Source organism: Ammospiza caudacuta, chromosome 13 (assembly GCF_027887145.1).
Source record: "Ammospiza caudacuta isolate bAmmCau1 chromosome 13, bAmmCau1.pri, whole genome shotgun sequence".
In the NCBI taxonomy this organism is placed as follows: Eukaryota; Metazoa; Chordata; class Aves; order Passeriformes; family Passerellidae; genus Ammospiza; species Ammospiza caudacuta.
In genome coordinates this window covers 14543344-14557095 of record NC_080605.1, presented here as the reverse complement: position 1 = coordinate 14557095, position 13752 = coordinate 14543344, and the positions used below count along the sequence as shown (strand labels likewise).

Below are 13752 nucleotides of genomic sequence, written 5' to 3'. Positions count from 1 at the left end.
GCAGGCGGCCCCGCTCGCCTCCTACAAGTCCCACAAGGCCCGCCGGGAGGCCCAGGACTACATCTCCCAGCCTGCCGGGCCCGTCCGTCCCCCCCTTCCCCCCCGCCCCGCGCGGCACGGCGCGGCACGGCTCCGCACGGCGCGGAGGGCGGTGGCGGCGGGGCCCGGGTGAGCCCGGCGGCGGGGCCATGCCGGAGCTGAGCCAGGTACGGCGGCGGAGAGCGGGCCCCGGGCGGGGGATGCGGGCACGGCCCGGCTCGGCTCGAGATGCCGGTCCCGGGGAGGCAGCGGGGAGCCCGCCCGGGAGCTGCCCCGCTCCTGCGGGCTGGTCCCGGGGCTGGGAGCTGGCCTCGGGCAGCCCCCACACGGGGTGCGTCGGGTTCGTGCCCGCTGTGCTGGTCCCGGTTGCTGGTCCCGGGGCTGGGTGCCGGTCTCGGGGCTGGGAGTATCCCCCGGGGAGCAGTGGGTGCTGAGCAGCCCTGGAAGGATGTGCTGTCCCCTATCCGGGGTGCAGGTCTTGGGTGCTGCTCCCGGCGCTGGGTGCTGGCTGCCGGGAGCATCCAGCAATCCGGAGTGCATTGGGTTCGGACCCGGGAGGTTCCGCCGGTCCGGAATGCTGGCCCGGGCCCTGCGGTGCGGTGCCGGGGAGGTGTGCTGGCCCCAGCCGCGGTGTGCAGCTCGGGGAGCAGCCCCAGGGCGCTGCCCGGGCAGGATGTGCTCGCTCCGGGCAGGATGCTGGCCCTAGCAGGGCTCTCAGGGCTGGTGGAGCTGCTCCTCTCCAGCCGTGTGCCCTGGGATCTTGGGGACAGAGCCGGGGGACGGGGGTGGGAGGGCGGGCAGCGAGTGGCCCCAGTCCCCAGCAGTGCCGGTGTGCACGGTCCCTCGGCAGCGGTGTGACACATGGCTGCGTGACACACGGCATCCATTGCCTGGGTAGTGGCAGCCAGGATTTCGCAAACAGCCGGAACGTCCCTGGGGACAGGGTAGAAAACTGTGTCACCGAGCCGGGGATGTCCTTTGCCTGCTTCTTTGTGTGTGTGGGGCCGCTGAGGCGGGCACTGCTGTGAGATCTCATCGGTGTGCTGTCCCATTGTTTCAGGGTGTTTCCCTGGCTGAAGCACGGCTGCCAGAGGCGGATCGATACCGGAGCCCGTATTCCAGGGCCTGGTGATTCAAGGGGTCCCCACATATTCCGGGGGCTTCAGTGCTGCTGGCGCAGGGGGAAGGCAAGGCTTGCTCAGGCTCCAGCTGCAGAGTCTGAGCACTTATTCCAAAGCTCCCAAATATTTCCCTAGAGTGAGGGCTTCCCATGCCAGCAGGAAATTATTGGGGGGAGGATGGCACTTGGACAGCGTGCAGGCTCAGGCTGGAGGAAGGGCCACGTCCCCGCCTGCTGCCAACAATCACAAAACGTGGCTGGGGGAAACCAAATCACAGCAAACCCCAAAAACTTGCTGAGCCTCCCTCCAGGAAGACGCGTGGGCTCTGAGCTGGGAAGGCAGTTTTGCCTAGGAAAAGTCTCTCCTTTTTGCCAGGAAAGGCTCTCCCTGAGCAGCCGCACCGTGGCCAAGGCGGTGAGCGCCAACGGGAAGTTCCTCAGCGCTTTGGGTTTGCTTTTCCCTTTCTTCCCTTTTCTTCCCCTTCTGTCAGAAGCAGAAGTCGCGGCCTCAGCGGGGAGGGGAGGGTTGGGCTGGGGGGCGCCTTGCCCGCCGCCATCCCCCCGGGCGCGCGTGCCCGTCTGTCTGCCCGTCTGTCTGCCCGTCCGTCTGTCCCCATCTGGCAGCGACAGCGGCCCCGCTGCCGGCTGGCTGTGTGCGGCATCTGCCTGTCCAAAGCGCTTCCCTCTCTAGCGCGGAGCTCATGGCGGTCCTTGGGAACGGCGGGGCGCGCTCCGCTCGCCGCCCACGCCTCGCCGGCGCCGGAGGCAGCGGGGAGAGCGGGCACGGAGAGCCCCGGCTGCCGCAGGCTGCGGGAACGCTCGGCTTTGCGTGCCCAGACAAGCCCCGAACTGCCGCTTCTTGGGGAAAGGCTCCGATGGGCTCGGTGCTTTTGCTGCGGGCTCTCGGCACGCCGGACGCCGCCCGCTTTGGCACGCCGAGGTCCCGGCAGCTCGATGGCTTTAATCTCTTCCCGTTGCATTTCATTTTTGCACGATTGCAAGCTGCTAATTGCTCTCCAGTGGCTTGGCCGGCTTCAGTGCTTCTTCATGAGCCAGGATTTATCAGAGCCCGCCTGTCCCCGCGGGGCTGGGGCGCGATGGGAGAGGCTGGGACCTCCTCTCCCTGCCCTGCTGGGCTCTGCCCTGGGCTCCGGGCTATCTCTTGGCTTCATGTCGCTCTTTGCCACTGGCATCTTCCAAAAGCTTCTTTTGGAAAGTGCAGGTGATTTGGGTCTCAGCTCCAAGGCAAAGTTCCCAAAGATACCCCTGAAACTGCACATGGATGAGTGGTGAATGTGTATAAAAAATTATATATATATATGTATGTATGTGTGTGTGTGTGATGTATAGTTTTTTTCCTTACGGGATGGATCGTTCAGTGTTTGAGCTCTACAATAACACCCTCAACAGTTGCTCTTGGGAAACCAGAACAAGCTGCAGTCACTTTGCTCCGGGTGCAACCGTGTCCCCAGCAAAGGACTTTTGATCTGCAGCAGTAACTGGGCTAATTAGGAAGCTGCAAATGCTCCCCCTTCTCCCCAGGTGTCTGAGCAGAGCCCCAGTTTGTGGAGAGAAGTCAGGGGCTCTCGCCAGTGGAACTGCTCTAATTTTACATTTAATGGGAGCTCCTGGCTGTAACTGGGCTGTGCTGGGATTGTTGCTCTCCGGCCTGGGGAGCCTTTCGTAACTTCCTTGCGATGAAATCTCATAGGTGCAATTTCCCTAACGAGTTCAGTGTCCTCTCAGTGCTGCCTGCAGGCAGAGCAAACCAGGGTGGTTTTATGGGCCACCCGCAGCATGTGCTGAGGTTGCAGCTCTCAGCCTGGGTCGTTCCCCAGGGGAGAGAGGGCGGCTGTGGGTACAGCACCCATCAACCAGCCCTCAAAAGCCAAAGGAGAACCTTTGGTTTTCCACCACCTCCGATCCTCGGCGCCGGTGAGACCCAGGGAGGAAGGCAGGAGGGTGCAGGGCCCCGTGTCCCAGCTCGCCTTGCCCGGGCACAGGGCCACAGCCTCCTGCTGCAGCATCCGCCTGTCCTGCCCTCCTGCACATACTTTCCTGGTGAGGCACCAGGCATGAACCTAATGGGTCCAGGCTGGTAAAAACAGCAGCAGTGAGGAGGGGAAGTGGTTCCTTCCCGGCGGGGGGAGGCTCAGGGTGCTCTGGCAGCTCCGGATGCTGGTGGTGACAGGAGAGCGGGGCCCTGCCCCTCCTGGGGGTGTTGTGGCTGCCTGTGGTGCGGCCTCATCCTCACAGGCAGCTGAGGCTGCAGGGAGGCTGGTTCAGGGGTGTCTGTGGGGTGCAGCCCTGCTGTGGCAGGCAGGAAGGGGACAGACAGACCCTGCTGACCCCAGGCTGCAGCTGTGGGAGGGTGAGGGGGAAATGTGGCCAGCAGTGGGGAGCTGGCTCCCCATGGGAGCAGATGGCTTTGCACAGGGAGCTGGGGCAAAGACGGGAGAGAGGAGCAGGCAGTGGCGGGTGGCAAGCCCCAGGCTCTGCCTCCTCTGTTCTGGGCTGGTTGGCCAAACCTGGCTGCTCAGTGGGACTCAGCTTGGTGGCACCTGGTGTGGTGGTGCTTGGCCCGGGGTTCAGTGGTACCCAGCTGTGTGGTACTGAGCTGCTGGTACTTGAGTTGGTGCAAACTGGGGGTTCTGGGGGAGTGCTTGAGGTGCAGAGCAGCTGGGCTGTCTCTGCCTCTCAGTTCCACAGGCATTCAGGATCAAGGGGGAGATTTCCACTCCCTTCCCTGCCTGTCCTGCCTCAAGGAGGGAGCTGCTGCTCCTGGCACAGGGAGCTGAGCATAACAAGGCCGTGCTGTGAGCATGGCCTTGGGCTTATCAACACCCCTGGAGTGCAGGGTCCCTTGTTTCCCCTGGGGAGACTCAGAATGGCTGGCAGGGGGTCAGGGAAATAGCACTGGGGAATGCTCAGGGATATCAGCCACACAGGCTGGGTAGTCCCAATGGGAGTGTGAGGTGCAGGGATGGGCATCTGCCTTGGCTGCTTCTGCCAGTGTGAGTTTTGGGGGCAGAGTGCCCACCCAGCATTGTCCCACTGAGCAGCACAGGGTGCTCAGGCTGCTGCAGTTCCCTGAGGGTCACAGTGTGGTTGAGCCAAGGGGTTTGAGATGCTGTGGGACCAGTCCCTGCAGGCCCATCTACCAGCAAGGGTGGGAGCATTCAATTCTGTTTTCCCACTTCTGGCACTCCCCTGTGTCCCTAAATCCCATAGGAAATGGCCTCAGAATGGCTGGCTCCCTCCCAGCTCGGTGCTGGAGATTTGGCCTCCACACTTTTTCCTGGCCCTATCCCAGAGCTGAGGGATGAGTCTGAAATAACCCCTCTGGAGGCCAGACACAAGGAGAGGCTGGAATCGCTGCCCCTGGCAGCCAGGGGTGCGAGTTGGGTTTAAAACATGGGAAACCAAATTAACTTGGCTCCATTAGCTGATTGAGCTGGCTGATAGGAGTATGATTAATTAAAAGGATGAAGAATTACTTACCAGGTCCTCCTTGCTGTTGGGATGTGGTGATGGCTTAATGCATGAAATTGGCTTCTCTTAATACCTGATGCTTGTCTGGTGCCAGCCATCAGTTCTTCATGGCATCACCCCATGGCAGGGAGAAACGTCCTCGTGCCAGCACCAGGTCTGCTCCCTGCTCCCTCTCCCATCCAGCTTCCAGGAAGGAAAAAAAACTCAAGGGGAAAATATAATCCCTGTAGATGGGTGAAGCAGGAAAGGACCTCCTTAACTAACTGCACTTTCCTTGCCAAGCCTTGCTGTGGCTGTGGAAGCCCAGTGATGCAGAGGGACAGGCTGTGGTCGCTGCCCGCGCCGCCCCCGGCGCTTCCCACGCTGTTCCCGGCTAACAGGAGGTGACGGCCCCACGGGGGAAAACAGCTCCTCACACTCTGCCTGGGGGCTGCAACCTCTGGCACTGCCTGGGCCATGGGCAGAAAGAAATTGGAATGGTTTCATGACTTTTTGTAGTAATCCTGCTCACTGGAGTCGTGCCTGAAACAAGGACAGGTCAGCGCTCGCTGTTTCTGTCTGGCATTGAAGGAGGTGGAGAAGACTGAACTCAGATGCCAAATAACCCCAACCCTAATTCTCAGGTTTTCCACCCATGGCAGAGATGCCAGTCCAGTCCAAAGGGCCCTGTGTGCTTCCCCCTCCTCCACTTGCAGGAGCCATGCACTGCTCTAGCACACAGTCAGTGGTTTGGTGGTGGCAGAAGTGATGTCTCTGCACAGGGACCATGGGATGAGTAGCCCCTGGTCACACAGGATGGCATTTCCTAAAGACTCCTGGGAGAATTTTCAGACCATTCATCCCTGGGAAGAGCAGCAGCCAGTGCAGACAGTGCTGCCACTGCTCCTCCACTGCCCTTCTCTCCCTGCCCCAAACACTGTGACATCCCATCTCCCAGTGATGGCTCCCTCCTTTGCCCACTCTGCCATTTACTGGCATAGAAATTCATGCCAACAACCCCAGGATATCTTAGAAATGATCAAACAAAGCCAACAAGACCTGAAGATGCCAAGTGGGGATGTATCAATGCTGATTAGTCTGACAGGGAAGGGGCAGGCATCCTCCAGGCCCTGGGGCTGTCGGTCACATCGCTCCAGCATTCATCCTGAAATGAAAGATTATATGATTGGAAAAAGCCATCCACCTGTAAAAGCAGCAGAGCAATTTGCCAGGACCTTTTAATAGCCTCGCTTCATTATCTCCTGCAATCAAAAAGAAACTTGTGTTTGATGAGTACATGGTCCTCAGGAGGCAATTTAGGATCCTGGGGATGAAATTGGGAATGGAAGGGTATTTAGTGGCATCGGTGAGTTGCCAAGCATGCTCACCACAGAAGAAATCCTGAAATCCCTTATTAGTTTAAGAAGGAAACATCCAAATCTGGTGCAAAAAGCTCCTGCAAGTGGGGTTTTGTTTGTGGAGGCAGCTTGGATAGGATTGGGCAGGGAGGGCATGGATATTGCTGGGGTGTGTTTGTGTGTGTGGGTGCCCTGTCCCTGCTGGGGGCTGTAAGGACCAGTGCAGATGGAAATAGCTGCCAGCTCCTGCTAGGAAAATGATGACTCAAACCAGCCGCTGGGATTTCAGGCTTCTTTTACCGCACATGAGCCGGGCTGGAGAGGGTTTCCCTCCCCCTCTGCGGTCGGGGGCAGCTCCAGGAGGCCCCAGGATGGGGGCCGCACGAACTGTGCTCCAGATGGTGTCAGGGCTGGGATGCATCAGGCAGGACCCGGCTGGGCTGGGGAGCCGGAAAGGGATTTTCCCCCTTTCACCGGGAACAAAAATAACACAAGCACGTGATAGCTCATTTCCTTTAGCCTTTAAAAAGCCCCGTGGGATGGTAAGCAGCGGGAGCAGGGGAAGGGGACCAGCCCATCCTGCTTGGTGGCCCTGCCATATTATAGCTGAAGAAAGCCCCAAAATTGCCTTTTACCTACGAATCTTTCCAGCGTTTTGCATCTGGGGGGGCGGGGGGTGTTATAGCTTTTTATTGGCTTTATTCCAAACTCCCTAAATGTGAAACCCCTCTGTTTAACAGCCACCCTGCTTTCTCCGCTGGCAGCAGCCCAAGGAAGTGATTGCAGTCACTGCTGGCCATGCGTGTGCCGTGTTGGCGTGTTAAAATTCCCTGCCAGAGCCCAGGAAAGCACCTGAACCGGGATGTGCTTTCTGTTTTTGGCTCTTTCTTTTAAAGTTGTCCCCACTTGAATAAATATTTGACAGGGGGTTGTTGGTTTGGGCAGGAGGTGTCCGTGCCTGGCAGTGCAATGGGCTGGGGGAGCCTTTGGGGTCCATGTTCTCCTCCCATCACAGCAAGGAGGTTTTTGGGGGCTTAGCAGTCTATTCCTGGAAAGCAAGCCAGCGTTTTCCAGGAGATGCTTTTTCCTAGGGAAGATGCGTCGTGGTGCCTGCCAGCTCCTAATTACTGCTGCCGGCCCCGGCACTGGCTTAATTGGGGCCAGGGCTGAGCCGCGCAGGTGATGCCTCTGCAGGGTTTCGCCTCGGGGCGGGGTCACGCCCTCCCCAAAAAGGCCCGGAGGGGAGGTCATGTCTCCAAACCCTTGGGATTCTGGACCCTTCTCCAGCTCAGTGACTGGGTTAAAAGGGGATTTTCAGCCTTTTTTTTTTGACTTGGCCAAGGAGTGCTGTCTGGCTTTGCCCACCCCCTGCTCGGGGGGCTTGGCCGCTCCTCCCGCCCTCCCCGGGCGCAGGCGCCACCACCTCTGCCCCGGCTATTTTTACCCGCCAGGATCACGAGCGAGCGAGCGAGTGACCTTCCCCAAGGGACGCTGCCACTCGGGGGGGACAGGGACAGTGCCGGCGTCCGTGCCCGGGGTGCCCGTCAGGCTGCGAAGCGGCCGCTCCGCGGCTGCTCCCCGGTTCTTTCCCGGCGGCGGCGGCAGCCGGCGAGGAGGGTTTTGGAGGGGCTACTTATGGCGTGATGGAGAAGGAGAATTTAGCCTACAGAAAGGAGCCGCTTGTTCGGCTCCGGAGGCGAGTTCATGGCTGAGCCTTTGTCTGGCAGGGACAGGGAGGGCACAGTCCGGGAGCTGCTGCGAGTTCCCCAGGCGAGGATAGCGATGCCGGCATCTCAGCTCCCTGCGCCGGCTTGTCCCCTTCGGGTATGGCTCGTACCCTGCAGCCCCGTGCCTGGGGCGGGCTGGGAGGCATTTGGGGGCGTTCAGTGGGGAATAAAGTCCTCAGTCCCAGCACCCTCCGCCTGCTCGGCGCAGTCCCTCTCTGCTGTCTGTGTCGCCACCCCTTGACGCGCCGTCCCCTTCTCCCCGCTCCAGGCCGGTGTGGTGGTGGCCGCGTTCCCGAGCCAGCGGCTGAGGGCAGCGTGCCAGCGGATCAGCTAAACCCGGGCATGATGAGCACCGTGGCAGCCGAGCGCCAGCCGGGGCCGGGACCTGGAGGAGCCGCCGGGGCGCGGTGCCGCGGCTGAGGCCGGCGCGCCGAGCTGTGCCGGAGCCCGCAGCAGATGCTCCCTGCCCGGCACGCGGAGCCACCGGGGGCCCTCGCCGCGGCCGGACGAGGCGGATGGAAAGCTGCAGCCCAGCAGGTAGGAGCCCGGTGCGGTGGGTCCTGGGAGGCTCTGCACCCCCTCCCCGCACCGCCACCCAGGGAGTTACAGCGCTCGTTCCTGCAGGGAGCCCCGCTGGCCGGCTGACGCCCTCCCGCGCCCTATGCCCGCGCCCTGTGCCGGAGCGGGCGCCGTCCCCGGCTCAGCCACCCGACGACCATGAAGTGCTCGTTGCGCTTCTGCTTCCTCTCGACCGCCTTCCTGCTCGTCTTCGTCATGTCCCTCCTCTTCACCTACTCCCACCACAGCATCGCCTACCTGGACCCCGGCGGGCTGGGCGGCATCCACCGGGTGAAGCTGGTGCCCGGCTACGCCGGGATGCAGCGGCTCAGCAAAGGGGGGCCGTACCCCCGGGGCTGCTCCTGCCGCCGCTGCCCGGCCGAGGAGCCCGGAGCCACTGACTGGTTTGATGGGCGCTATGACGGCACCGTGTCCCCAGTGTGGACCAAGGAGAACATGGACCTACCGCCCGACGTCCAGAGGTGGTGGATGGTGAGCGCAGGGATGGGAGTGCCACAGCGTGCTCTGGCACGGGGGCACAGATTTCTCCTCCACCAAGGCGAGGGCGCTGGCTGATTGCCCCCTGCCCTCCTTCCCTCCTTGCAGATGCTGCAGCCCCAGTTCAAGTCCCACAACACCCACGAGGTCCTGAGCAAGCTCTTCCAGATCGTGCCGGGCGAGGATCCGTACCGCTTCCGTGACCCGCGCCGCTGCCGCCGCTGCGCTGTGGTTGGCAACTCCGGCAACCTGCGTGGCTCCGGCTACGGCCCCGAAATCGACGGGCACGACTTTGTGATGCGGTGAGGGGGCCAGGGAGCGCTGCCAGGGCCCTGCCCACCCGGGCAGCACAGGGACATGGGGTAATGCTGGCACTGGGTGCTGGGAGGAGTGGGAGGGAGTCCAGCCTTGCCCTCTCCCCTGGGTGGGAAGCTGCTGCTTGGCAGCATTCAGCATTCTCATGGGGATCACCCGTGTCATCTGCAAGGCGGGGGGCATTGGGACAGTGGTGTCATCCTCCCTGCTCTCTCCCCAGGATGAACCAGGCCCCCACGGTGGGCTTTGAGGGTGATGTGGGTGGTCGGACCACACACCACTTCATGTATCCCGAGAGTGCCAAGAACCTGCCCGCCAATGTCAGCTTTGTGCTCGTGCCCTTCAAAACCCTGGACCTGCTCTGGATCGCCAGTGCCCTCTCCACTGGCCAGATCAGGTTGTAAGTACCCAGTGGGCACTGGCAGCACCAGGCTGGTGGCTCACCTAGCTCAAGGACAGCTCCCCTGGGAGTAATGGGGATTCATTTGTTCCTCCCTCCAAGAGCCCCCCTTGGCAACTCAGGCTGGAGCTGGGGGCATGGGACCCCCAAGAGCTCACCTGCCTCTCCACTCTTTTCCCAGCACATACGCACCTGTGAAGCCTTTTCTGCGTGTGGACAAAGAAAAGGTACGTGGGGCTCATCCCTGTCACTGCCAGGAGCACCTGTATGGCCATGGCCCCTATCACCTCATTATTCCCCAGAGTTCCCAATGCTCCTTCACAGGGTGCCAAAGGGAGCATGGCTGGGGCTGCTGTGCTCACCCTGGCCTATCCTCCCAGGTGCAGATCTACAATCCTGCCTTCTTCAAGTACATCCACGACCGCTGGACGGAACACCACGGGCGCTACCCCTCCACTGGCATGCTGGTGCTCTTCTTTGCCCTCCATGTCTGCGATGAGGTGGGTGATGGCTCCTTCAGCTCCTGGCTGGCATGGAAGGGAGTTTGCTGAGGTCCTGAACCTTGCAGGGTTAAGGAAGGATGTGGATTCTTTGGGTCAAACTGACACCACGGTGATGGACACCCTCGAGGGGTGGGAAGGCTGTGCAGGAGGATGGGCACCTTTGAAAATCACCCTGGCAGTGCAGGGGTTGCTGAGACAAGCATGTCCCAGCCTGGTGGGGGGCTCTGGCTCACTCCCTCCTTTGCTATGGCAGGTGAACGTCTTTGGGTTCGGTGCTGACAGCCGGGGGAACTGGCACCACTACTGGGAGAACAACCGCTACGCCGGGGAGTTCCGGAAGACCGGGGTGCACGACGCTGACTTCGAGGCACACATCATCGACATGCTGGCCAAAACCAGCAAGATTGAGGTTTACCGGGGAAACTGAGGGCTGAGTCTCTGGCTTCCTGCTCCAGCAGGTCCTGCTGCCTGCAGAGGGTGAGGGACTCCCTGGTGGCCTCAGGCAAGGAGCACGGATGTTCCTGTGCAAGCAGCGCAGTTCCACATTGCTGACAGAGCCACCGTGGTGGCATTTGGTGCCTCCAGCAGCCAATCAGGTTCAGAGCTAAAGGAGACTTTTTGCTTTTTTTTAATTATTATTATTATTATTATTATTAAGAAACCCAGCTGAGAAAGGATTTATAAACACAATCAGCGACTGACCAGGCGGCAGGGGTTGCCGCCTTGCATCTCTCTACAGTCAAACCAAATGCTGCTCTTTTTAAAAGAAGACAACGCCCTCGCCCCAGAGCCGCGTGACTTTGGGGAGCCCCTCGAGCGTCGCGTCCAGGCCGAGGGGGCTGAGGGGGCCGTGGCGGCTGCGCAGCCTCACCAGTGGAACCAGCTGCTTCTTTTTTCCTTTATTTTGGTGTTTTTCTTTTACCCCTCCTGGTGCACCCGATGCTGTCGTTCCTCCAGGGGAGGCTCCTGGCACGGAGGCAGGGCCCAGCTCACGGATCCATGGTGGGGAGTCAGAAGCTTCTGGAAGCCAACCATTGCTGATACTCTGCTGTGGGCTGGCAACTGCTGGCACAGTTGTGCAGGGAGATGAAGACAAATCTCAGCTTTGGGGTGCAGCATCCCTACTCTTCTACCTGAGGACTGGGGAAGGGTAGGACAGATTTCAGGAATGACTGTACAGGAGGCAGCTAAGAAACTTATATGAGCAGCAGCCTGGTCACTCTTGCTGAGCTCTGTGAGCAGTTGCAGGATGCTCAAGGGGTTGTGGGATGCAGCAGGGTCAAGGAGACAGGATTTCCTTTGCTTTCAGGCTGGGAAGAAACAGATCCGAGATTAGTGGGTGAGTGAACTGCGCTTTTGCTTTTGTGTTGCTCTAAACAGCTCTGGTGAGAAGCTGAAATCCCAAAGTCTTTGCTCCCTTTGTCAGGGTGGTGCTTGGTTTACACCAGTCTGGTACAGCTGGGGCCCTCAGGGTCCCCAAGGCTTCCTGGGCTGGACAGGCAGCCTATGACATGGGATGGGGAGATGCTGAAGGAAACTGCCTCCCCAGAGGTGTCATTAAAACCACTTTCTTTAGGTCAATCAGGTGGGTTTTTTTTTAGGAGATGCTGAAAAGCTCAAGAAAAAGGCAACCATGGAAAAGTCCCCCAGAGAGGGACCCTCTGCCTGCACAGCCAGTGCTGAGAGTGGAGCAGGGGCTGTGGGACAGTGCCCATCTGGGGAAGCTCTGCCCATACTGCCTTGCTGGTTGCAATAGTTAATTTGAGGAACAATCACTCTAGGGTTTTTTGGGCTTGGAGATTTTTTTACCCTTTTATATCTGGCTTTTCTGTAGCAGCCTCTTACCTGTTTCTCCACTTTGCTTTGGTTGTTTTTCAGGGTTTTCTTTTATTTTTTGAGGTTTCTCTTCAATTGTGAAACATGAGGGTGTGGGTTGGTCACCTGGAGCAGGCAAGTCAGTAGCCCCTGGGCGGGGGAAATTCAGCTTTTCTGTCCACAGGGATTTAAACTCCTGAGTTTTGTGGTGGATTTTGGTCTGCAGAAGTGGAGCCACCCTGGTGCAGGCAGCCCTGAGCCACAGCACACAGGCTACTGCAAGCCCTGCCCTCCACCTTCCTGGGTGGTTTTTGCTGATTTTTTGTTTTGTGGCTTTTTTTTTTTTTACGGGGAAGAAAATTCAAAACCACAAAACCACGAGCAACAATGAGTGCCTTGACCATCTCCCATGGGTGGCGCCTGGCTGTGCCCGTGCTGGTGGCGGGGACGTGGCCGATGTACCTGGCAGTTGTGCCCACTGTACCTGGCAGTTGTGCCCACTTCCTTCCTCGCACCACACTGGATCTGAGCTGGGCAGCGCTGCTGGGAGAGAGGGACACATCCAGGCCACCACGCTGGTGTCTAGAAAGGCCAAATCCAGTGTGATGAGGCAGGACCAGCTCCTGTTGCAGCTGAGCAGGGCCAGGCCTGACAATCACAGGGTGACTGGCAATGCTGGGTACCAAACCCAGGTACCAAACCCTCCAGCAGAGCACCGGCACCCAGCGTCAGGCGCGCTCGTGGCTCCTGGCTGCCCTGACAGTATTTTTTTTTGCTAACTTCCTTCCCCTGCTCCCCTTTTCTCTGTTGTTTTAATTATTATTATATAATTATTTTTTATTTAAGCTGTCCCACTAGGACTGGCGAGCACTCGTGTTTCCCTGGCAGGGCGGCTGCAGGCAGGCGCGTGCTGCACGGCCGGCGCACCACTGTACTGTACATAGAGGAGCTGTAGGCACAGGCTACGGGCAGGGCAGGCAGGGAGGAGGTGCCCGGGCTGGCACATCTGGCAGAGGTTGTCTGCATCACACAGGACCTGATCTGAGCACCTCCTGCCCCACTGGGAGAGGGACAGACCAGTGCTCTGAGCTAGGGCTAGGAGCAAGGCAGGCAGCTTGGCCCGTAGCCTCTGTGTACATGGGTACTTCTGCACACAACTGTCTTAAACCAACTGGTTTTTTTAAAGTCAATAAAAATCATGCATCAAATCTACTTGGTGGTTTTCTTCTGATAGCTCTGTCTACTGTGCCTTTGCCTGCACCCAAACCTGGGCATTGGTGGGGTCAGGAGAGGAGGGAAAGGGAATGAGAGGGTTGCTGGGCCATGAAGATGCTCTGCTCTCCCCTCCTCTCCTGGGCCAGGCACCAGCCCCCAGCTGTGGTTACCATCCCCTCACTGGGGCAGGAGAAGGACCTGGCCCTGTGCCAGCCTGGGTGCCCAGCAGCAGAGCCCCAGCACAACCCCTCCAGCCTGAGCCCAGCAGCTGGTGATGCCACTGCTCATCCAGACCCCGCATCCATGTCCCAACCACCCTGGACCCTAAAACAGAGGCTCTGGTCCCATGCAGCCCGTGTTCCTGAGCCCCACCACAGCTGAGGGAATGACTTGAAGGACATAATTTTGATTGTGAATACAGGCAGAGGCAGGGAAGGGACTTCCCCAGGGTGATGCAGGCCCAGAACTCACTCCAGCTCCCAGGGCTGGACCATTCAACAAGCCTAGTGTCCCTGCAGGATCCCACCCACACAACCAGGGGCATTTGGATTCTGACACACAAGGGTCTTGTATAACTAACAGCAAAATTCAGAAGTAGTTAAAATGCCTCTTTATTAATATACAAACCTAGCAACATTTAAGCCAACCAAAATATGAAATGAAATCAAGCATGATATAAATACAGCATACATGACAACATGGCCTCAGTGGAGAGCAGCAAACTCACCCTGAC

At 59.4% G+C, this 13752-nt stretch overlaps 1 protein-coding gene across 2 annotated transcripts; it reads left to right on the top strand.

The window, feature by feature from the left end:
• The first annotated feature begins 141 nt into the window (after positions 1-141).
• Positions 142-12287, top strand: ST3GAL2 (ST3 beta-galactoside alpha-2,3-sialyltransferase 2). Of its 2 annotated transcripts, none has more exons than XM_058813390.1 (8): positions 142-206; positions 7984-8252; positions 8340-8765; positions 8880-9073; positions 9307-9486; positions 9668-9713; positions 9867-9986; positions 10243-12287. In XM_058813390.1, exons 3-8 carry the CDS (start codon positions 8433-8435, stop codon positions 10414-10416), a joined length of 1047 nt encoding a protein of 348 aa, XP_058669373.1. In that variant the 5' UTR covers positions 142-206; positions 7984-8252; positions 8340-8432; the 3' UTR covers positions 10417-12287. The 2 variants fall into 2 exon arrangements, with proteins under 2 accessions (XP_058669373.1, XP_058669372.1); XM_058813389.1 differs by lacking the exon at positions 142-206 and adding an exon at positions 7634-7812.
• The last annotated feature ends 1465 nt before the right edge of the window (positions 12288-13752 follow it).

Coding starts and splice junctions, on each gene's coding strand:
- ST3GAL2 (XM_058813390.1), top strand. CDS start 8,433: ATGAAGTGCTCGTTGCGCTTCTGCTTCCTCTCGACCGCCTTCCTGCTC. Junction 8,766..8,879: donor ACGTCCAGAGGTGGTGGATG/GTGAGCGCAGGG, acceptor CCCTCCTTGCAG/ATGCTGCAGCCCCAGTTCAA. Junction 9,714..9,866: donor TGCGTGTGGACAAAGAAAAG/GTACGTGGGGCT, acceptor CTATCCTCCCAG/GTGCAGATCTACAATCCTGC.